Below are 23,857 nucleotides of genomic sequence, written 5' to 3'. Positions count from 1 at the left end.
GCTTCCTTAAAGCAGAAGGTCCAAAAAGGGAGCATAACAAACTTCTCATTGAGTCAAGCAAATGACCTCTACTCTGCTGTTAAGTTTTACAATTGCCTCAAATCTGGTTTTCTGCATGTGCTGCATTTCAGAGACTGAAATGCTGAACAGCTCTCTGCTTTTTATGCCAGAGAGAGGCGACTGTGCTGCTTTGGTTACACTGCTTCCTTCATAAATATGCACTACGTTCTATCTGCATGTTCCACAAAAAGTTGGGCAGTGAAGTTTTCTAAGCATATTGTTTCTTTCCACATTATCTCATTGCTGTACTGCCTTTTTAATGTAATCATTGTAGTACCTTAACCATGTGTCCACGCTACTTCAGCAAGACAAAGAACACAGCACTTGTAGCTTAGCAAGTGAAGCAAGGGCTCCACGGTTAGGTAGCACACAGTCACTGTAGCAAGTATGGCCGTTTCCCTGCTTCCCTTCATGCCCATGGGCCTGTGACTATGCTACAGCAAAATAGTGAATGAAGATCTGATTACAGGGCAGAAACAAGCAAGCTGTTAGCAACTTGAGCAACTCCAGCAGAACAAAAGGTGTTTTATCAGTTACATCTCATCAAGAACACCAAAGATATATCAGTTCTCTCTGCTCCTTCCTATCAAAGGTTAAAGCAGCTTTGCAGTTCTGGAACTGCCAACATCATCAATTGTCCCAATACATAGCAGGTCTGTAGAGATGCATTGCAGGGTGCAATGAACGAACCCGAGTAGTGCAACACCTCTATGAATAGTAGTGGAGCTACTTATACCAGAAACAAAGAGAAGGAGTCAGCTTATAAAGACACAGCAGATCTATATGTTCTTGCCGTGAGAAGCATCAAGATCTATTACAGTAGCAGTGAAGAAAAGCACACAGCTAACAGGACCATTACTGGCCTAAAGTTCTGAAAACTGAGTGAGATTGATTTTTGCAGAAAGTTTCCACCTGACTGGATCTTTTAATATACCACTTAGGCTTAGTTATTTACTGATTTACCATACATAGTTCTGCATAAAGAACTACATAGCTGATAGGAAATCTTCCTAGTGCCTAGCTGGAGGCCAGGTTGCAACAGCACTTGAAACAGTTAAAGTTACATCTTTTCCCAGGCCCAGCTCTAAAGAAGAGAGAAATTTAACTAGGGGCATGCAGGGGGGGAAGCAAAGTACAGATTAATCTAAGACACTATAACAGCAATAGATGTCAGGGTGCTTACTGGATCAATTACTTCCTTCCATTAAAGAAAATCAGCTCCCACCTCACAAAAGAGAGCCCCTGCTATCAGCAGGCAGTGTTCATTTCACAACCATTTCTTACTCAGTAATATGGTGGAGCAGGTAGTTGTATATAAAACTATTTATCTCTTCTGTTAAAATCCTTACAGAAATTACACAAGAAAAAGAGAAATCAGGAGACACAAAATTCTTAGTTTATTTTAATTATTATCCTGCACAGTTGCATCAGGAAAAGAGAAAGCATCTTCTGAATAAATTTTTCTTTTCAAAAACTCAACTGCATCTTCATTTTTCATTTCCTGAAACTTCTTGTTCTGGATCTGTAAGAAAGTAAAAGGACAGGGTACATTATTTCTATTGTCCCAATTATCCTCTCCTACAAACCAAGCACTCAGCAATGAGAAGGCCACAGGAAGTTTTCTGAAAACAAATTCACTTGAATCATTGTGTCTATAAAAATCAGGGAAATAAACCAAAGACACATAGGTTTCTCAGGTACAAAGCAATTCATGGCTTGAGTTTTTTTCCCCTCAGCTAATAATTTACTGATAATGTTAAGTAGTAGCTTGACTTTTAGAGTTCCTCTCTCTTTTCTCCCTAGTGACAGCCTGTAACTAGAAATTATACACAATTACCACTCTGGAGAAAGCCCACCATTCCTGGTGAACCTTCCTGCTTTGTAGAACAAGGCCTGGTCTACCAGACATACTCATCAGTGTGCTGCTAACAGAAACAGAGACAGTAGCAGGGCTCTTCTCACCAGAATCACGTGATAGCCCAGTTTATTTAGATGCCGCTTCTTCATCGCCAGCTTCCCCTGGGGGTGTGTTGTACCCAGACAGAAGGCAGACACAGGAGCAAACAGAAGAGCCAACCTGCAACCAAGGAAAGTAGGGAAGACTTCACTGTACAAATGCAAAATAATAATTTATAAGACAATGATTCAATGATGTCTGTTAGCACTGCAGAATGTGTCATTCTGGTGGGCAAATGCATTAGGACTGCACAAATTTAATTATCCTCTTCTTTCTTCAGGTTTAACTAATTTAGATACTTTTCTTCTATGAGCTTCACACAAGCACCAGCATCTACCCAAAAACCTACAGCAGAATTAGGTACTCAGATCTCCACTTCTCCCACAGTGAGAGGAAAATAGATCATTCAACATTCTCCATTAATTTGACAGGTTCTGCATTTACTTTGATCCTTTGCTAATGATATTCATAATCAGTCACTTCCTGCCATAATAACCTATTTGGAAGGGTGAGGAAAGCTGAATGCCTTGGAACACTGAGTTTCTGTTACACAATTCACTAGCTCTCCTTTTATCAAAAAGCAAACTGTACAAAATACATTGCTGTGCAGTGATCCAGCACATAAATGTTAAGCATTATCCAATTCTGCTTAAGCATTACTTAAATGATATATGTCCTGCTTCAGTTACTGAGAGGTCAGTCTTCTACACAAGATTAATCACCTAAAATGTGGCTATCATGATCCTTTTTATTCAAATTATATTTCAGTAGCTGAATTAACTGACATATCACTGAGATGCAAATTTTTGAGACTTGAGAGAAAAACTGAATGTTTAATTGGACAAATACTTTTTTAAAAATTGCCTTCATTACAAGAGTATCACTGTGATGTTTCCTGCCTCTTTCTCTGAAATGTTAAGTGTTAGCCTCTGTTAGAAGAAGATATTGAGCTGGATGAATTGTTGCTCTGCACTGGCATGGCAACTTTTGGATAATCTGGTGAACACAAATAACAACTGAGTCACCTACTTTGCTTCTGTAAATCAGTGAACCAAAGAAGTAACTGGACAGATACATGCAAATAAAACTAGCAAGCTAGTAAAAATATGCAGTAAAAAAACCCACCTCTGAACACATGAGTCAGGATGATCATCTGTTGCAGTTATGGGGAGCACCTTCTTTCTGTCTGAATCCATTCTGATTTCAAAATCTGAAAACAAAACAACAAAACATTTAACTTTGCAAGAGGTTAAAATTAATGTTGTCATTTGAACCCATTAATTGTTCAAATTGTTCTCAAATGAACAGCTCATTTGAAGAAGTTAATAGACACCATCACTGGTCTGTTTCTAATTGCTGTTCTCTAATAATTGAATTATTACTGATAGCTTTCCCTCCCTGCAATGAATATAAAGCTACAGCTTGCCCATCTCAAGAAAAAAATGAATTTTTTTTTGGAAACTGCAGATTTAAGCTTATGGAGTGAAATCATCATTTAAAGAAACTACTCTTGATCACAGTCTGTCATGCCTACTCAGATTTTTCCGCAATCCAATTCCTCATTCAAAATATTTAGGAATACAATTATTACTAGTACAGAAAAAATGGTAAGCTGGGTGGCTGACAAAAAAAGAAAAAAAAAAAGCAATATCCAGATGAAAAAGAAACCAAAAGAAGTCATATCCCATTTTAGAAATGAAAGTAGAGCCTACATCTTAGCCAGAACTCCAGAGAAGAAACAAGAGAACAAAAGAGAAATAAAGAGAAAAAAAGGCAGCTGCTGTTTGGCTTTCTTTCTAACATAATTTGCTACTAATATGTCAACTCTGTCAAAGCTGGCCACACTGAATTTATGTACAATTAACATCTGCTTGCTGATGCCTGAAAAAAAGTCCAAAGCAGCTTTGTAAACAAGAGAAATCATAAAAATTTTAGTAAATTGACTTAAAAACTTTAATAGAAGCAGCCTTAGAAGTAGATTCACCAATCAATGGCATAATTTGTTAAATTACTGTATCTTCAAAGTGTTAAACTTTTAATCACTTGCACCCTATTCAAATTTATTTCCATCTTATCATTTTGGGGATTATTAATCCATATTAAAATACTGTGACATTAACATAACTTCATACCAATATGATATCTGTACGGCAGCCGAACGTTTTGCCGAAACATGTTCTCATCTCCCAGAAGTTCTATCAGTGCTTCCTGAGCCTTTCTGAGATTAACAGATACTAATGAGGAAAAATTCTCAGTCAGCACAAAGGCAGGCTTTGTGAAAGAAGGGCTGTCAAGTTCCATACATGTTTTCACACAGCGAAGCATCATTGTGTTTTGTTCCTTAAGGTCATCTGAAAAAGGATACGAAAAATATTACATGCAATATATTATCCCACAGAATTTTTCATTTCATTATCATTTACAGTCTGTTCTAGCATAGCAAAATCCACTTGGCTACTCTAATAGCTATACGAAATTGTAATGTGGAAACTAAATTCTCCTACAAATCATTCCAAGGACCTCACTGTAGCTCAGAGCATTCCAAATCCCACTTTTACTCATGACTCCAGGTACTAAAGTTAGTTTGCAATGGTTTTTTTAAGACTGCCTATGTTTAAGTGCACACCTACTGTTAAACTGTTGCCACCATGGGGCCCAAGACAATAAGCCTGATTCTCCAGAGCAGACCCAGATCACTCAGATCACCATCACTACATTAGCTGTGTCTTGAGGACTTCAAATTTAATATTAATCATGCTTGTGTTCTTTAATTTCTAATCTGCTAACACAATTACAACAAATTACATACACAGGCAGACATCCTGTTTAAAAGAAGAACATGACAAAGTAAGGTCTGACCTGGCAGTATAAGTTCATCCTTGCTGTCCTTTTGCAGCAGCTCATCAAGTGCACGGTGGGGAAGATATCCTAAGATGCCAAGTGAATACACTGCCTTCAGCAGCTCTGTGTTGGAAATCTGAGGCAGGCACTTGTTCAAGCAGCTATGAAGAGTCTCAAAAAACCTTTTCCAATAGGAGAAGAAAAGTATCTAAGTACATAAATAAGGCAACATGAAGTACATATTTCTAATAAAAATACAACTTTATTATCTTGTATAATTGTATCTTGTGTTATCTATCATTAGGGTTTGATTCTTACTTTGAGGATACAGCTACCTATCAACGGATTTAGTAGCCTGGTCAGTCTAGAACATGTTTAGTCTTCCAGGTAAAAAAAAAAAAAAAAAATTAGAAAAAATATTGAAAGACACAACAATTCACCTTACAGATGAATGAAACAGGATTATGAGCTCTTTCACAAATAAAATTAAATACTAGTTGCCCTACATTACTCTGTAATGACTATGTAACACATTATCAGGCACTCTAAATGAAAACCTACAGATGCTTTTGGACTCTGGGAACATGGTTGAGTCGTGAATACACTCGAAGAACAGCCAAAAGGTTTTTCAAGTTAAGAAAATCAGGGTCTTCTGTCACCTTCTCAGCAAAAATATCCAGCAACTCAGTAGGCTGAAAGCCAAGTGTCTCGCAGGCAGAGAGAAAAAGGATAATCTAAAAGAAAAGATAGTTTTATAAGTCAAAAAACCAGTGAAGCTGATCCTACCTGTTGATTTCATAGAAGACAATTTTAATGAAAGCAAAATTTTCAAAACTTTTATTTCTTTACTTATCAATACATAGAACAGCATTTTAAAAATATAACAGCTTCATCAGATTGGTATTTATAAACATTTGTTTTCCAAAGATCAAGCACAAACATGAAGAAAGGTAAGATGGAAGCATCAAATACTCTATTAGTACCGCTATAAATTATTTGGTCTCAAAAAATGTACCTGTCTTTTGTCCCAAAGGTAGGCAGTAGAATTAACATAGTCTGCTAATGCTGAAAACAGTTTCACATTACGGTACTGGAGAGTGTGACAAGCTTCCAGAATGAGAATTAACTGCCGAAATGAAACATCATGGACATTTTCTGTAACAGAAGATCAATGAAGGACAAATGATAAAAAGCAACGGGAGCTGTAGGTTGGAGACATTGAGACGTTGTAGGAACAGTTTGGTTAAGGGATGGAGGAGGGGAAAAATATGACAAGAAACTGTGGAAGACTGTGACTAGCTAGGCAAAGCTCAAATGAGCTAAAACACCTTAAGAAACTGAGAGACAGAAGAAACCAAACTGAGCCAGAATCAAGCCACAATGCATTAATCAGCAAAAGGGGACAAATTAACAAAGTAAGAAGATTGTATTCCCAGGATGTCTTCTGTTTCAGGATTTTTGATTTTCAGCATGCACCAAAAAAATGCTGAAGAAAGTCACTGCTCCCTCTGTGTATGCCACCTGGCCTATGTGCTGAGTGTGGTGAAAGTCCTATGGGAAAAGGCAGGATGTGCAATTAAACACTGTGTCCTAACATATATGAATGACCAGGACAAATAAAGACTGCACAAGCAGCCTCAATGCTTCTGGGTCATTTCTATTAAGAAAGCTATTTTGCTACCTTTGTGCATCTTGAGACACACATTTTTATGTATTTTAAGCATGAATCAACACATACTGACCACATATACTTAAAGAATATATTGGAAAGGTATAAAGAGAGGTGAAGCATTAGCTTTCATTTAATATTTTTATGGGATACAGCATGAGGCTATTAAGCAGTACTCAATAATTAAATGCAGTAATCAAGGAAACGCTACTTTCCCTTTAGTTTACCAACTAATCACACTAAGTCACCAATCCATCCTGAAAGTTGCTAATTTCCAATTCAGATTTGTTATAAATTTTTATTTGAAATCTCTTTTCCTTGCTTAAATTAAATTATTTTTCTTAAATCCTGTGTACAGAAAAGTTTAAAGAAAAATATGTAATTCAGATAAATGTTAAGAAGGGCAGAGATGACAAGAGCTATTTGCTTTTATTATTGATCAGTAATTTTCTGTTCTGCTGCTTGTCAAATGGCTCCACATAACTATAATATCCTGTAAAACAAAGATGTTTCCTGAGTTTTAAAGGAAATCAGAAAAGGGAGATGAGACAATAATTAGGAAGAATTTGGTACAAGGAAGGGAAATTTAATTAACATATTTTTTTCTTACCCTGGATCTTTTTACTGCAGGGATTCAGGATTGGAAGGGAACAATAATTCATTGCAGCAAGAGCCAAAAACATACGCAGCGCATTCGGAAAAGTCAAACCGTCTATTTCTCTCAGAACTGCCATCTAAAGTGAACCAGAGTTTATTAAATCCTTCATTCTTCAGGTATATTATCATTGCTTTCTGGTGAAGACATTATCACTAAAACTTTCCCAAAGTCCTTAGTTGAGATTTATATGAAAGAAAAAGAAGCAAAAAACAGCAAAAGCATATAATAAATACTGTCAATTACTTAATACACAATTACAGCAGGTCAAGTGCTCTAGAAATGTGTCACTACACAAGTTTCCAGTAATTTGCCTTTATATGGTTATTTTAAAAGAAAAAAGCCTCAGAAAAGGTCATTTCCAAATACTGTGAATACACATCTTCTACCAACTCTTAAGAAAGAAGCAGAAATAAAACAGATACAGTTAACTTAAAAGTTCATAGTAATGCAATTACGGTTTTGCATGTGCATGAAAACTGCAAGCCTCCAGAGTGATTCAACAGTATGTGAGTGGCCTGTACTTTACAAAAACACCCAGATACAAATGTGGACTGAGGCAGGGAGAGTCAGCTCTGATGCCAGAAAGGAGATTTCATTTATCAAAGCAATCATTAGCTTGATATAAATGACAGTAAAAATGAAAACTACTAATTATATTGACTGTTAAAATAGAATCTTTTTACTGTATACATATCAGAGGTTAAAAACAAAATCCATCTACAAGAAATTGCCCTGCAAAAAAATAGCACCCTGTGGGCTCAGAAAATGAGGTGCTCCCTTTAGTTAACAAGTGCAAATGTTATTTTCCTCTCCGTTCTATGATTTTTCATGAATGCTATTAAAACCTCTGACATCAGAACCCTACAGTTATATGATGAAAACACCAGTAGGTCCTGTTTGAAAGAAGGTTTCCAAAAGGGCTTTTAAATCAGGGGACAAAACCCAGTACACCCTGCTGTAAAACCTACAGCCTGTCCCCAGCCACTGTACTTCCCAGGGGACCTACCACATACACAGAAAAGCAAGACCATGAGCTTGGGGAGTTGTGGCACCTCACTCGCTCCAGTCCTCCTGCCCTGTGCAGTTACTGGACACAGCCCCATCACAGACCAGTTTTCTGTCACCTCATCTTCAGCCACAGGCTGGGCAAGGGAACCAGGAAACAGCCTGTGAGCACTTCTATGAAACACCATGTGGCCAGCCCAAAGAGGTGAGGGCACTGCTGTTTCACTGCCTCAATTTGTTTTGTTACCAGCCCCCAAATATAAGCTCTTCCTACAAATATAGCTGGACTCTGATGCATACAGCAAATACAGTTACCTTTCCATCACATTTTCTCTTTCAGTGTCTGCAAAGAACCATACACAATTTATAAATGATGCAAGAGCACAGGCTTTGTGAGAGTAAAAATGAGCCTCCAACTAACTTTACCTCTATTTTCTTTTTCAGAAAAACTGGAGCATCTTTTCCCAGGCATTTCATCAGGTTTTGCAGCATAAAAATGTCTCTGATACTTGAAATGCGCTGCTCCACTATTAACCTGATGGAGAAACACACACAAGAGCTCTCCTCATTTCAGCAGAAACAGGTAAGTACCCCCATTCTTCTTCACTGATGTAGCCCCCAAGTGAAAGCTGTAATTCCTTGCTCCTCTCCCATCTTCCTTTTTTTGAAATGCTGACGTAAGTCTACATGACATAGCTGCAGCACAGACATTTTACACATGGAAACAATTATAAATGCTTTCTTAGTGTTAATCCTGTTAACCTAATTCATCCAATAGATGAATTGTTGTTGCTGATACACTTAACAGCAGGGGCACCTGAGCAGACTGCACATGTGCAAATATGAGACAGACAGACAGTGCAAATATGAGTGCTGTTAAGCCCCAAGGAATGACAACCTTCTGCAGAAAAAGAAAATTGCACATTTTTATCTTTAAATCATCAATGTGCGGGCAAGTTCTGAAAGAGACAGGAAACTCAGGAAGGGACACAGACAACAACTGGATGCAAGTGAGGAATAAAACCAACCAAACAGTGCTGTGGGCTGAACAGGAGATAACACAGAGATCATCTGCACAAGATGAAGGTGCACTCCTAGCACCTCCTCTTCTGGCTCAGTGGGTGGCATTGTAATTGTTAGGTCTGAACCACCCTTAAATATACCTGCACAGGCAAACATACCTACAAAAATATTGTGTCACTTTCTAAGGCAGTGCACTGGTCTGAAACTCATCCCTGCAAATGGGCCAGAGCTCCAGACATCAGGACAGAAAAGTGTAGATGGGACTCCTGCTTTCCACCAACTTCTAAGAATTGTGTAGCTGTGCTTCCAGGAGAACCTGGGTTTTGGGTATCACACCCACTTTCTCAAAGCAGAACATGATACACGGTCAAAAGTACTAATCCATGGCAAGTCTTGTGATAGCCTCAGTAAAATCAGTCTCATGGGAAAGAGCAGATTGGTTACACACATAAATCACACAGGCCCAGAAAAAAGCCAAAGAAGTTATTCTGATAAATCACTACACAGAGGGCTTGCTGGACACAACTAGTCTTCATCTAAGTTTTCATTTACTAAACCGCAAGAAAATATTCTCAGGCAGTTAAACAATGCTCTTCATCGTGAAAAATCAGACAGGTCCCTAAGTAAGAGTGTCTCATTACCTCCTGTCTGCATACAGATGAAAAAGGGATAGATATGTGAAGGGACTTGATCAACATCACAAAAAAAAAAACTGCACTGGTGGAGCTGCAGTCAGAACACAATCCCCTGCGGACCAGTCTAGCACCCTTTACCGCTGGAAGCCCTCCTCCTTGAAACTGCAAAGACAGTGCCAAAATTCACTGTCTAACATAGCTCTTATCTCATGTGATCATTTAAATCCTAAAACCACAGAAGGTATTTTATGTACAGACATACCCTTGATGATTTCTAACAGACAAGCATTTCAACAACATTTAAATGTGAAGGACACGTGAAAGATATATTTTTCTCACTGTAATCCAGCTTGAAGAGCGCTCACATTCTTGTCTTTATCCATCCCTGCTAAAGTAGTTGCCAAAACTGAGATACATCGGTTATCAAGTTGATTGAGCTTCTCCTGTTAAAAGATTTGACAATGTCAGATTACTTCAAACCAGTAAAAGTTTCAGAAAAGAAAAACTGACCACTTTTAATCTGTAACTGCCATTTTCTTTCCCCCCCGAAAAAGTCAATTTACAAGCTTTATTTCTGCAGAACCCACAAGGTCTCACATCAGTCAAACTTAGTTGATTTGGAAGAGGTAATGATTTTTGAGATTTCTGCTCTCTTTTAAATCTTAAATCAGGCAGTGATTTCAAAAGTTAAGGAAATCAGAAGCACACACAAATGAATTATGGGAACTGTTTCAATGGAACATCAGAGTAAACCAGAGAAGTAATCCAACTCTCTCTGATGCTGCACAGCTTCCCAGAATTCCCCACTGGTCATTCATCCCCAGTAGAGGAGGAGGATTTTCACACTTACTTGGCACACCCTCACCAGGGTCTGGAGCAGGAGCGTGTTCTGCGGCACGCCGAGGCTCACCAGGGCGTGCAGGCTGAACACCAGGTCCCCGCGCGTCATCCTGCGCGCGTCGCGCAGCAGCTGCTGGCACAGCTTCACGAAAGCCGGGTGCTCAAAGATCAGCTGCTTCTCGTAGCGCTGCTGCTCCTCCGACAGGTTCTTGAAGAGCCTCCAGGCCATGGTTAGAGAGTTTGTGTAGTGCTTGATGGAAACAGCCGCCTCTGCAGCCAGGTCCAGCGCATCGCAGGGACAGGAGCACTTCTGGAGGCTGGTAAAGAACGGGTCACTATGATCCACTGCATGCTTCGCTTTGAAGCTCCCAGAATCATCCAACTTTTCAACTTCCAAGGAGCTCTGGGAAGCCTTCTCACTCACCAAGGCCTCTGTACCTGTGCTGTAAACATCTGTCTTTTGAGATACAAACCGAAGAGACGATCCATGCAGAGAAGGCAAAATATTTAAAAGTAATTTCCTGAAGTTCACATTTCCTAAGGGATCCCTGTATTTGCCAATCCATAAAACATGTTTTCTTGTTGCGGCTGAAGATTTGGAAGTGAGCACAGAACTGTACCTATGCACACATCTGACGGTATTTAACAAGTAACTTATTTTATTATTCATTTCTGCTAACGCCTCATGAATAGATTTCAAACGCCAGCTCAAAGGGATCCAATGACATTTTACCCGTAGAAACACTTCTGGAGAAACTACACAAAATCACTCATCTGTAAAAACAACAGAAAATTATGGATTAGTTACCAGACTTTCAATTCCCACAGTTTTAATTGCCAAATCTGCTCACTTTTACAGGAAGGGATTTGGTAAAAGAGCCCCGGAAAATGACTTGCAGAGAGGCTTGTATTTGGTCTCCTACATTTCAGTAAAACATCTCAGCACAAGGACGGCCCTTGCTTCCTCCTCGCTGCTCTACTCGCCAGCTCTGCCGGGAAGCAGGGTCTTTTCCCAAAGGACGTTTCCCCAGGCACCCGCGTCTCCCGACAGGGCTCTGGAGGATCCCTGCAAACTTCAGCAGCGGGTGACGGGATCCCACCCGCCAGCCTGTCCCAGCCTGCCTGCCATCCCAGGGCACAGCCGCCTTCCCGGCACACCCGCGGGCGCTCGCTCTCCCGGTGCCAGCGAGAAGCCGCTGGGTTTCGGGATCACTTCCCGCTGGCCCTGGGAGCGCTGCCCAACAGGGCGGGACAGTACACGGGGACAGAGGTCTTTCGGCGGCTCCGCAGCGGCTCAGAGCACGCCGAAGGAACGGCGGGGATGGCGCCGGCCGGGCCGGGGCTCCCGCGGCCGCGGTTACCTCGCACGCGCACCTCCGTCACACCGGGCCCGGCGCGCCGCGAGCTCCCGGCGGGCCGCGCGAGACGGACGGCGCGGGCCGAGGGACAAACTGCCTCGGAGCGCGCGCGTTGCTGAGCAACGCCAAAGCGACCGTTGGAGGGCGGCGCGCGCATGGCCAAGTTCGTGGTGGCGGGTGAGGGGAGACCCGGGGGCCGGGCGGGGCAGCCCTGGCGGCGGCGGCACCTTGTGCCGGGAGCCGGGCGGGGCAGCTCGCCGTGCTTGCGGCAGTGGCCCCTGTCTGCGGGCTGACCCCCGTGCCCGTCTTTGCGGCTCTCCGGGAGCCGTGTCCGCACGGCGCGCAGCCTCGGGCGATCCCGGGTCAACGCTCCCCCTCATGCCGTCGGTGAGGCGTCAGCATCTCTGCTGCTGTCCCCCCCGGGAGTGGCCTCCTCGGCCCCTTGGACGCTGGCTCGGGAATCTTTTTCCCCTGCAGAATTACTCTTCCTTAGCTGGCTCACATTAAACAATGTTTAGTCTTTTAAGCCCTTATCAGTGAATGACAAAAGCATCCAGTCGTGCTGCTGTTGCTATGTTCGCAGGTAAGGCAAACTGCCCTTGCTATGCCAAAGCTGAGCTCCTGGCTGACTATCTCCAGACTAACTTGCCCAACTTCAGGGTTCACAAGATTACTCTGCACCCTGACAAGTGGCAGGTAAGCGATTCTAAGTCAAGTCGCTGGTAGGTGCTCCAGTGCTCTACAAACCAAGAAAAGTGCTTATCTGCGGTATGTTTCTTCTTTTGTGTCAGTGGTTTGCTGAGTAGATAGAAGCGCTGCAGAAGCAGCTCTGGCTGTGAGAGCCAGCCAGAGGAAAGGTTACAATGTTTTGAGGAACTGACATCTCTGAGTTTTACAACAGAAAAGGGGCACGAAGTGTGGACCAGCCTCAAGCTGTATTATGTCAAGAAAAAGTTCAAGGTGGTTTTGCTTGCTTGCTTAGTTTTCTGGGTTATTTTTTAAAGTATAATGGCTGTTCAGCCTGTAAATCTTTTGCTCACTGTGATTACATATACCTTCCGAGTTCTTACTTGTCAGGAGCCTTTGTGGCATTCAAGGACTTTGAATTACAGTGGAAGTATGAAGTTTATTATCACATATTTGTTTACAGTGTGGATGGGCTTGAGTACTTATGTCATAGACATACTTACTGCCTGTAAGGCTTTGAAAAAAACTGCAGTCTTACTCCATGAAATAGACAGAACTGTGGTATTTATTACCTTGTGTATTTTGCTTTACACCTCCACCAAGTAACTCGAACAGTTAAGTGAAAAGCAATTAACCTCTTCACCTTACTTACCTTCCGTGGCTGAGTAAGAATCCTCAGATTACTCTCTGCTTCACAACATTGCTGTCTTCTATACCACTAAGGCAACTAAGTGAAATCAAGACCTTGAGGTGAGCTATCCCAGTGTATCCATACCTTGCTCTGTGTTATTCTTGCATTTTGTACCCACTGGTAATTAAATTCTGAAGCACCTTGTAATTATATATTGAGAGGAAATAGTAAGAATGCTTGTAGTTGTAATGTTTGTTATCAAATGTGACGTATTAAAACATCTGGTGGGGATGTCATCAGCAGTGGCTTCATGACATTTGTGAAACAAATGGATGGGAGCACAGACAGTGTCCTATCATTTGGAGAGAGCTCTTGGACCGTGGAGGGAAGGGTCAGCTTCTGGGAGGACTTAAGGATTTTCTGGAATATGCTCAGGTAATAAGCTGCCTTTAATATTTCAAGCCCACGTTGTACAACATCTTTGTTCCTTTTCCCTCCTTCAAACGTAAAATAAAGCAATTGTTAATGTTACCTTGATGTGTTTGGACTGCCATTTGCTTAGAGATCACGCTTTTTGTTCTTAGAAATATTATGGCATCACTTCAATGATGCTGAGGGAGGAAATGTTAGCCATTGCTGAGGAGAACCTGCAGGCGCATCTTGAAATTGTAAAAGAGGATGAAGAGATTAAAAGTCTTATCAAGCCTGTGCAGGTCTGGATTACCAGGTGAGAGTGAAGAGAGTATCTGTGAACTTTTACTCTGTTCAGGAGAATGCACTTTTTCCTATCACACAAAACAGGTGTAACCATCTGAAGTTATTCACAAATCCCTGCAGTTTCATGATTTGTCTTGGTTCTGTACCTTCACTATTAGTATTTAACTTAGCAATTAGTGTATAACTTAGAAATAATTTATGGTTTTGTTACATGCTACACCAGTTCAAATGAGGGGTATAAACAGGCATCACTTAGACCTCAGATCAGTTTAGGGAAAAGCAAGTATTTACAAAACAAGCTAGAAATTTTATAGTACAACTATATTGCATTAAATGTTTTTGGAAATATTAGGGTAGGTAAAGAGTAGGTCTTTACTTACAGAAATTCCTGTGTTTCTAGTAGTCCTAATAGAGCACCTTAAAAAATTGTGGTTCTATAAAGACATAAATTTTAAGTAGTGGCATTGACTGAAATGCACAGGATGGAGAAGCCTTCAAATGAAAGGCTTCAGAAATGAAAGCAGGACCCAACTCTTTTAATTCTTAACCTGTTAAAATGACAAAAAGAGCAGTAAAGGATACAAGGTAATGGTATCTTTAAGTGTAATCAAGTACAAAATAAACACCTTTGTGTTTATGTAATACTTCCAAACAAGCAGTGCTTCGTTGTTAACTGTAACTTTTCTACATCCTCTCTTACTAGTGCATCAGTTCCAATCTGTTATCATCTGATCCCACTGTTGGCAAATGGAGAAGTGTTTGGGATGACCACAGAAATCAGTATCCATTTGCTTGACACTGAGCAGTTTAAGGAAATGCTTTGCAGTATTGTCATGGAAGCTGAAGACATGGCATTCCCACTTCTCCGCAGTATTTCAGAGCACACAAAAATAGATCAGGCTTTTGTTGACGCTGATATTATCATTGTTCTTGATGATGTCCTCTTAAACCTTGAAGTCCAATCCCTTGAGAACTACATCAGAGAAGTGAGTGAGATCTGCCAAGTGTATGCTCCCTTGATTGAGAAGAATGCCAAGAGCGAGGTCAAAGTCATTTCATCAGGAAAAACCTTTGCAAACCTTAAGGCAACAATGTTAAGGACGTATGGCCCATCCATTAGGCCTGAAAATATCATTGCCATTTCAACATCCTGGGAAAGTGCAGCTAAAGCCATGCTGGCCAGGAAGCTGAATATGAACACAGCAGGTGAATGTTTATGTGGCATTTGGGGAATTCAGCACACCTTCAAGAGTATCTATTTCATTCCAGAACACAGTTGATGTGCATGCAGAAATGCACAGTAGTGCGCCCACTAAATTTCCTGGGTGTACAGAATGCCAGAGTCTTTGCTTGCTCTGAGATGCAGCCCTGCCACTCTGATGTGTATTTCATGCTGGAAATATGCTAAGGAAGACAATTGTTTTGCAGATTGGGAACTAGGACTTCAAGATTGCATTTGCACTCTGTAGTGCATTGTTGTTTTGGAGCTGTGAATAAACATGACAACATACTGCTGTGCAGATAATGAGAGTAAAGTAGAACTGTGTTGTAGTATTATTTTGAGGTTAATTAACTTTCATTTTCAGGTCAATTGTTATAGCTTTGTTATATTTGCACAGTTCTGCACTGCATAGCTCTGACAGTCTGCTAAGCATCAGGATTCTCTAAGTGTTGCATAGCTAGAACTGGTCCTTGATGACAAGTCTAGGTATTTTGAAGCCTAATAAAATAGAAAAGCAAGTTAATCGACTGAATAGTCTATCAGCAGGTTATTTGAGAAATTCCTTTTGCACCAAAGCAGGTAGTTTTTTAAAATTATTGTTTTTGCTGTTTTTATATTTGTTTTTAGAGGATTTTAAAAGGATCATAGCTGTAGGTTTGCAATATGATTTGTTACTGTTTTAAGAGTTAAATATTTACTAGATTTTGTCTATTATTTACAATAACATGATATAAGTTAAAGCTTTTTCAGCTTGTGTTGAGGTTTCATATGTTAGGGAGAACTTGGTTGCATTTTTCAGATCAAATAATTTCTGCTAGCCAGGCAGGGCACAGATTTAAATGATTCATTTTGAAAAGGATTTATGAAGCCCATTTTCTGAAAGTATTTGTCTTTTCACTTTCCTTTGTTGCAGGAGTTAAAGATGTGATTGTTTGGGGCAATATTACTGGGTCTAACTGCATTGATTTGTCACATGCAAAACTTTATGGATATGACTGTGCTATTCGGGGCCCTCCTAATTTTCAACGTCCTTTGTTGAATATGATTTATGATAGGTACAGTACAGATTTATTTCTTTCAAGTAAAATTAAGTAACTGCTTTTAATCCATGCTTATCCGGATTGTCTAATAAAACATCAAGAAATGTTTTCGTTTTCAAGATTTGTCTTTATTGATTGGCACTGTATGTAAAGGAAAACACAAGTTGAGGTAATCCATCTGCAAAAGAAGTTGGGTAGTTCCTAGTGCTGTGCTGTTGCACTCTCCTGCCAACTCTGTTTATAACTATATTTTTCCTACATTTTAAATGGGTTTTTCTTATATCATGAGCAGCTTATAAGAAGTGATGGAAGTCCAAGCAGTGATTTAGATGTCTAGTTTGCATGAAGGAACTTTGAAATAGTATTAAACAGATTTCTGAACCTGAATTACATGGAACAGGTCTGAGCATACTAATGTTGTCAGTTTCCCAAAACAGATGATTTGGTAATATATGTGAAAAGGATACCTAGCAGCTAGATAGATTCCTGTGGAAAGAGCAGTAGCAGAGAAAGGGTGAGTTCAGTGAGAGGGCAGCAGATGTTACATACACCCAGGCCTGGCTATCTGGAGCTCACTCTGGTCTAGACTTAGCATTTACTGGAGAGCAGACATTTCTATGTTCTAGGCTTGTACTGAGCCTCACACAGGCAGAGTGGTTCATGGCTGGGTTCTTACAGATGACAGTATTCTATAAATTACAGATAAAATATTAAATTGCATATAAAATATAAATGACAATAATAGTAGAGGTTTTGACTTGAGTAAATGACCTAACTTTCACCGGACTTGTTACTTTTTAAGCTACTTTTTTTAGATCTTCTTTTTTCTCTGTCTGTAAAAATGCCTTTCTTTCAGCAGTGATGTTTGAGTAAGTTTTGACTATTTTCTTCCCTCAGCTTTAGTTCTTTTTTCTCTAGGAAACTACTCTTCCTGCAGTCATCTTAGTTTTTCATGCCTTTTCTCTCCACGTTTTGTTGGTAGCGAATGGATCCATTCAGAGCTGGTGTCGGCACAGAGCACGCTGAGTTCCCGGGTGTCCCGCTGCAAGGGAATGTTACCTGCTCATGCCATAGCCACGGTACTGCGGTACTGGTACCATGGCTCTCCTTCTGGGGAGATCATTTCTGTGGGAATACTTAGTGAAGGTAAAGCTAGTTTTGCTTCACCTGTTCTCTTGTAGCTTTGTCCTGCATATAATAGCTTTCCCCATTTATAATTTTATTTTTTAATCAATATTTTTCATTTAATAAAATCTTGTAAAACAAATCATGTGAGGCTAAGAGTTTGTTTCATCATAAGAACTTCCAAATCGAAGAGAGCTTGTGATATTGCTCACTTTTTACAGGCATTCCTTAGGTTAATATTGTCTTTTTGCAGATGATCTCTTAGTCTTTTAGTTTAAATGCTTTTCTGATGTAGGTGTTTTGTGCAAGAACTCTTTATAATTCTTAGAGCCTAGGCTATGAAAGTGTGTTCTTGTGTAGTTATGTAAATCAATTAATGGAATATTTCACAGCAGCCATTTAACCCTTACAAAATCAATTATTTCCCCCCTTTTTTAAGATGTACAACCATTACACAATTGTGTTATTACAACACAGGAAAGACATCTGTTGGAGATGGTCCAGAGGAGGGCCTCACAAAATGATCACAGGGATGAATGCCTCTCTTACAAAAACAGGCTGAGAGAGTTGATGTTGTTCAGCCTGGAAAAGAAAAAGCTCTGGAGAAGAAAAGGTTCTGGAGAGACCTTATAGCACCTTCCAGTGCTTAAAAGTTCTTATAAGGAAGATGGGGACAAATGTTTTAGCAGGACCTGTTGCAATAGGACAGGGGGCAATGGATTTAAAGTGAAGGAGGGTCAATTTAGATGAGATGTTATTAAGTTTTTACAATGAATGTGGTAAGACACTGAAACAAGCTGCCCAGAGAGGTGGGAGACGCCTCAACCCTGAAAATGTTCAACGTCAAGCTGGATGGGGCTCAGATACATTTGAAGATGTCCCTGCCCATGGCAGGAGGGTTGAACTAGAGACCTTTAAAGGTCCCTTGCAGCCCAAAACCATCTGATGCTATGATTCATGCACATCTAACTAAAGTACAAAGTTACAGTAAAAGGGACATTCTTTTTTGAACTGTAGATTGAAAAAGGCAGTCTCCATTTATAAGGAGATCTTACCAGTCTGTAGGACTTAATGTTGACACTGGTGAGGATGTAATCAGAAATAACATGTTTTGTCCTTTTCCCCCTCTCTTCTTCAGGTCAGTTTTGCATTCCTGAAGGAATTATCTTCTCTATGCCAGTGAGGTTCCAGAATGGTAACTGGGAAGTCATGACAGAATTAGAAATAAATGAAACCACCCAAAAAATTCTAAGACGCTTATCCCACGAGCTGCTTCAGGTGAGGGTTACTTGAGTCTTGTGTATGCCCATTCTGCCACCTATGGGCACGTTGTGATACAACTTTGAGCACAGACCTTTAAGTGGTAGATGTACAAACTGCACACATGCACTTAGGCATGGTAAAGACTGGGTATTTATAAGTGTAAGGTTTGTGTATTGAAATGAACAGACAACTGTTCTGCTCAAAAGGAGATGATTAAATGAGTATACCTACATGTATGTAGAATTTGCACTCCAAAGTTCTGCATGCTATGTGCAAAACAGAAATATTGCCTTTCATTTCAGGTTTCTACATCCTATGTTGATTTTGCTTATATGGTGTTCAGAGTATTTCTATGCTAGAAGACATATCTTTTGGCATATTTATGGCTGTGACTTTGCATGAATGAAGGCCAGACCTTACTAGAATTAGGGATTTTTCAGAAAATGCAAAATCATTGAGTACTATTTTCATAATGAACTTCTTGTCACTTAGTGAGACAAAAAGAATTTATTTGTACTATTGAAATATTTAAAAATACTGGTCCCAAACTCTACATTCCAGCTTTAATCAGGTTTTGTGATCTTCAGTCATACTAGTAATGTGTAAGAATTATTTTGTTTTAACATATTTTAAGTTTGTGTTAGAAATTAGAGCAGATTAAAAGAATGGGTGGTATTAAAATATGCTTTTTCTTCCATTTAGGAAAAGCTCGTTGCACTAAAGGAAATAAACGAAATGCATCCTTATGAAGAAGAATAAAAACTCCACATCTTCTCCCTAGTGTTTCTCTGCTGCTTTTCCTATTATTTTGCTTTTCAAGTTCTGTCCTCATTCATCAAAATAAGAACAGATGAACACTAAAGCATGTTTTAGTTTTGTTTTTTCACTTTTTCTCTATTTTCAGGTTGTGAAATTCCTGCACTTTTCCAATGTTCTCACAATTTATTTCTAATTTTCATTCCTACAGACCTTTTCCCTACTTTGTTTTCTTTCTCCCTTCTTTCAGATTCTTTCCAGAACTTTTATATCAGCCTTTTCTTTACTATGAGCTGTTCTTTGCCATTAAGGATGGGCTGAAGAATGGGTAAGCTATTATGAATTAGATACTCAGAGCCTCTACTGAGCACAAAGCCTTTTGGTTATCCATGCTTGGTTTTTGGGAAAGGACTAAAGACACAGTAAGATATTCTTGATGAATGCAGAATTTAATTATTTGGCTAACCATGACCTTGTTTAATCCAGACAGGGAATTCCTAATTAGATAAGAGTGTCCTTCCCTGTGTGCTCTCTACTTGTATGGCACTGCTGTTCTGTAGAGCTGTCCTGTTCCTATTTAACACTTGTATCAGCATTCAGCAGAGGCCTTCCCACTGCTAGCAGCAATGTGCTTAGTTGTGGCCTTCTCTTGTGACATCAGTATCAGGTGTTCAAGTATTCCCAAAGTGCCCTGCTTGATCTCCTTGCATGTGGAAGTATTTTAGGAGGCTAACAAAAATAGCTCATGTTTTGCTTTTTTTTAACAGAAATGGAAACCTTACCTACTGGGTCACTTTAGCTAGAGTTTTCTGGAGGAGCAAATGCTGGAAATTCCCATATTAAATAAAGTCTCCATTGCCCAAAAGAGCAAACTAGAAAGAAAGTCTAAGCATTGCTGTAGTTTTTGCATTATTTTCCTCATTAAAAATACTTTGGGATATCTCTAAGAGGAAAAAAAATCTCAAAACCAGTGTGAATGTAACATTTTTGACCTGTAGACCAAAGTAAAATTTCTACTGATTTTAATGAGTCGAAGATTTCATTTGCATCTAGCCACTTATTTCTTCAGACCAATAAACTATTGAAAAACATAGTTTAATGCCTAAAATGTTCATATGAAAATTTTGAGGACTGTCACATACAGAGTAGAAGTTTTGTAATTCCAAATATTTTTTCCCAGAGGTACAGAAACATTTTTGTAATAAAATGGTACAGTAATAAAAGGTACAGTATTTTTGTAATAAAATATCTTCTTAGGAAAAATTGATTTTTAAACAAAAATTATACATCTCCTTAATGACAAGTTCATCTTTGTTTCCATGCTTTTCTTATTTATTTAATGTGTTTCAAGAGAATACTCATGTGTTTTAAGTCAAACATAATTAAATTCTTGTTTAAACAGAATTGTTGAGGAACCACTTTTACTTGCATCTTTGGTATCTTAAATGATGAAGATTGTGTTAATGACCTTCCTGTACTTGCTAATTTTTTATCAGATATGTTTAAAACAAAATAGAAAGCTTCTTGTTCTTTGAATCAGTTACATATAGTTGCAATAAATTCATTATTTCTGTTCAAATGGAGGTTCAGGCTCTGAATAGGGGTGGACTTCCTATATGAGGAAAGTAAGATAATTTACTGGCTGATTAGGACAGGACTGGTAGGGATGTCTTGCTGGTCTTAGAGGAGCTCAGAAAGCTGGGATATCACAAGGGGTCTGGAAGAATCTGGGGTTCTATGCAAAGTGTATATGGGAGAAACAACATTTAGAGGAATTGAGATATTATTGTGAGTATTTTCATGGAAGAGTTCACATGGAAATTGTAGCGGTAGGTGTGGTAAAAAGTCTTGAAGAGAAGTGTTAGGAACCATTCATTTCATGGGAGTAGTCTCCAGGGCATTTGTTTCCAGTAGTGTATGCACAGAAGATTGGCTGAGTTTCTGAGGACCATCTGGAGGCAGATGTCTCAGGAGAAAATAGCAGGGAGGGATGCTACCAGTAGTCTCTACAAACTACCTGTTTTTTCTGTAATTCCTTTTCCAAGATAGAAAAGTTAGCTTTTCTAATGTGTATTTACATTTGGGCTTTTTCTGTATGAATAGGCTTTAGCAATCTTACCCTTTGAATTCTTTCATTCTGCCAGTGGAGATAGTTTAAACAACCTGCAGTTCAAGCACCAGCACTGCACAACTGTTAGAGGGAAAATAACTCTTCCAGCAATGTATAAGTAGACTTATCTGACTTCTGAGTCACCAGCTGTAAACCTCTCTTCTCAGGGACTGGGAGCAGAAAGGAAAAGCTGCTTGGGATGTCTCATGTATCCTAAGTTATTCTAAATGGATTTGTCTAGTGGTGTGCAGGGAAATTCAGGTCTTTACTCATGGAAGCATTAGTGAATAGAAAAGCTTTTTTTCCTAGCTTTTGTTTAGGAGAAAAAGAAAGAAAATAGGAAAGCTAAAATATGGTAACATATTCAAAGTTGGTTACAGCTGTAAAACAGCAACTGACTTAGTCATCAGTAAGTTTGGGTTTTCTATAAGTAATAAGCAATTTCTGGGACACATTTTTTCACAAGTCTCTAAGTCATGTTATGTATGCGGGTTATTCATGGTGTTGATGACTCCTTCTACCTGGGTGTTATGTAACTGTTGAAAAATTTATTAAAAGCGCTTTAAGTTGTATGTGTCTTACAAATGTTATATATAGATTCCTCTTAAACCCTAGCATTTGGGTGTACTGAAGAGCTTTGTGGTTGGTCTGAACAATTCTAGTTCTAGGACATTACCACTAGGGCATACTATTTTTCTTCTTTGTGTAGCTGCCCCAGCTCTTTGTTACAGCACATTGTGCTTTCTGCCTTACTGTGTCAGCTTCTACCTCGTTTTCAGTCTCTATAGCAACGGTTTCTCAGCAACTGAGAGATGCTTAGTAAAGGCCTCTCAATTTAGAAATATTGCTCCAACCATAAAAAAAAAAAAAAGCTTTGAAACAAAGATCAAAGAAGTTTTATCTTTAATAATTCAGGATATTTATTACTAATTAATTAGTGTTCTCTGTTTTGACTGCTTAGACAATTACCTGATACTTTGATCTGGGCCTTTGCTAGGCATTTGTTGTGAGTAGCTTTAATTTAAAAGCAAAACCTTTAGAACTGTGTCTTGAAGTCAACTTTTAAGTGCTGTAAAACTACTGGACTTCTCAGGTGGTGTCATCTGACTTCTGGACCTTCAGTAAGTAATGAGAGGAAGGTAAGCGCAGCTACTGAATTTAAGAGGAGACAATAATTTTGGCCTTTGAATAAAACATAGAATGCCTTCACCCTTCACAGGAAAGCAAAAGTAACTGTAGGTTCTTTTATGCATATTTAAGATGTTGATCATATGTTGCCTGATTTCAAAAGAAAAGTCTCTGTGATCAGGTCGATTGATCTGCTGGGAGGTTTCTGCCTTACTTTATGTGGCTCATCTTTCTCTGTACTTTAATTTAATTATGTAGCATGCTTCAAAATGCACTTTACTTGCTAAAGTACATATTCTGAGAACCTCTATGTCAAACAAAGTACATATAAGTAATCAAGTGTTGCTTTTCTTTCATATTCCACTAATATGGAATAAGAGTATTCTGCACATAAGAGTATTCATGTTAATGGGACCAGGACTGTTAACTGTAACAATTAACTTTCTGAACTTTTGTACATAATTTTATTTTTTTTGTTTGTATTCTTAAGTGTTTTTCACTATTAAAGCACACAAGTAAACTGAAATGTACCACACGGGCTGAAATAGTGTATCAATGGGCAAAGTTACTTCAGATTTCATGGGCAGCAGATACTGCTTCTGCTTTCACATTGTGTTCATGTGCTAACACTGAAGTTGATTCTCTTTATTTCACCCAGGCACTCCTACTGCAGTCAAGATCTGGACTGTCTGCAGAGTTTTGTATGTGAAAATGTAGACTGTACATACATTAATGATGTCTTCTTTAACTTTTTGGAAGAAGAGTTCATAGATATGATGTAGTTTGGTAAAACACAGAAATACATGGCTGACTTTGAGACTATGAATACCCTAGTACAAGACTATGGAGTGTTTTTCCATGTGAGTAATTTAAATGTTAGGCATTGTGTTGTACTGGACAGAGATCTGGTCATCTTACAGTAAGTATCAAGCACTCCTATATTATGCATGCTGTATAACTCAGTAAGTCAGTGGATCTGCTCTTATTTGAGTGAGCAAATTCTAATGAGTTCTAATTTAAGTGAGTTTAACCTGGATATTTTTACATTCATCCCATCCACTTTCTTTATTTTATGTACCTCTAGTACAGAGAAAATAAAGGAGGCAAGCTGTGCATCTGTAAGTCCACCTTC

General features: G+C 39.2%; 2 protein-coding genes across 5 annotated transcripts; one reads left to right on the top strand and one right to left on the bottom strand.

Moving 5' to 3' along the window:
• Positions 1-1,434: 1,434 nt before the first annotated feature.
• Positions 1,435-12,116, bottom strand: FASTKD2 (FAST kinase domains 2). 4 transcript variants are annotated; one of them, XM_059853285.1, is made up of 12 exons: positions 12,050-12,116; positions 10,699-11,462; positions 10,188-10,291; positions 8,617-8,725; positions 7,138-7,261; positions 5,874-6,013; positions 5,420-5,592; positions 4,877-5,040; positions 4,150-4,368; positions 3,143-3,227; positions 2,023-2,137; positions 1,435-1,582 (listed from the first exon to the last, which is right to left on the bottom strand). In XM_059853285.1, the coding sequence occupies exons 2-12, from the start codon at positions 11,356-11,358 to the stop codon at positions 1,463-1,465; spliced, it is 2,013 nt and encodes a 670-aa protein (XP_059709268.1). In that variant the 5' UTR covers positions 11,359-11,462; positions 12,050-12,116; the 3' UTR covers positions 1,435-1,462. The 4 variants fall into 4 exon arrangements, with proteins under 4 accessions (XP_059709268.1, XP_059709270.1, XP_059709269.1 ...); XM_059853287.1 differs by having other exon boundaries at positions 12,063-12,103; XM_059853286.1 differs by lacking the exon at positions 12,050-12,116 and adding an exon at positions 11,612-11,750.
• A 248-nt stretch (positions 12,117-12,364) lies between these two features.
• MDH1B (malate dehydrogenase 1B) lies at positions 12,365-20,430 on the top strand. Its single transcript, XM_059852342.1, has 8 exons — positions 12,365-12,742; positions 13,665-13,799; positions 13,949-14,091; positions 14,785-15,287; positions 16,217-16,358; positions 17,326-17,489; positions 18,607-18,746; positions 19,434-20,430. Exons 1-8 carry the CDS (start codon positions 12,587-12,589, stop codon positions 19,488-19,490), a joined length of 1,440 nt encoding a protein of 479 aa, XP_059708325.1. The 5' UTR covers positions 12,365-12,586; the 3' UTR covers positions 19,491-20,430.
• Positions 20,431-23,857: the final 3,427 nt, after the last annotated feature.

Source organism: Haemorhous mexicanus, chromosome 8 (assembly GCF_027477595.1).
Source record: "Haemorhous mexicanus isolate bHaeMex1 chromosome 8, bHaeMex1.pri, whole genome shotgun sequence".
Classification (NCBI taxonomy): domain Eukaryota; kingdom Metazoa; phylum Chordata; class Aves; order Passeriformes; family Fringillidae; genus Haemorhous; species Haemorhous mexicanus.
This window is presented reverse-complemented; position numbering and strand designations above follow the sequence as displayed.

Coding starts and splice junctions, on each gene's coding strand:
- FASTKD2 (XM_059853285.1), bottom strand. CDS start 11,358: ATGAATAATAAAATAAGTTACTTGTTAAATACCGTCAGATGTGTGCAT. Junction 2,138..3,142: donor CCTGACTCATGTGTTCAGAG/GTGGGTTTTTTT, acceptor CCTTGGTTGCAG/GTTGGCTCTTCTGTTTGCTC. Junction 1,583..2,022: donor TGGGCTATCACGTGATTCTG/GTGAGAAGAGCC, acceptor ACTTTCTTACAG/ATCCAGAACAAGAAGTTTCA.
- MDH1B (XM_059852342.1), top strand. CDS start 12,587: ATGACAAAAGCATCCAGTCGTGCTGCTGTTGCTATGTTCGCAGGTAAG. Junction 12,743..13,664: donor TGCACCCTGACAAGTGGCAG/GTAAGCGATTCT, acceptor GGATGTCATCAG/CAGTGGCTTCATGACATTTG. Junction 13,800..13,948: donor ATTTTCTGGAATATGCTCAG/GTAATAAGCTGC, acceptor TTTTGTTCTTAG/AAATATTATGGCATCACTTC.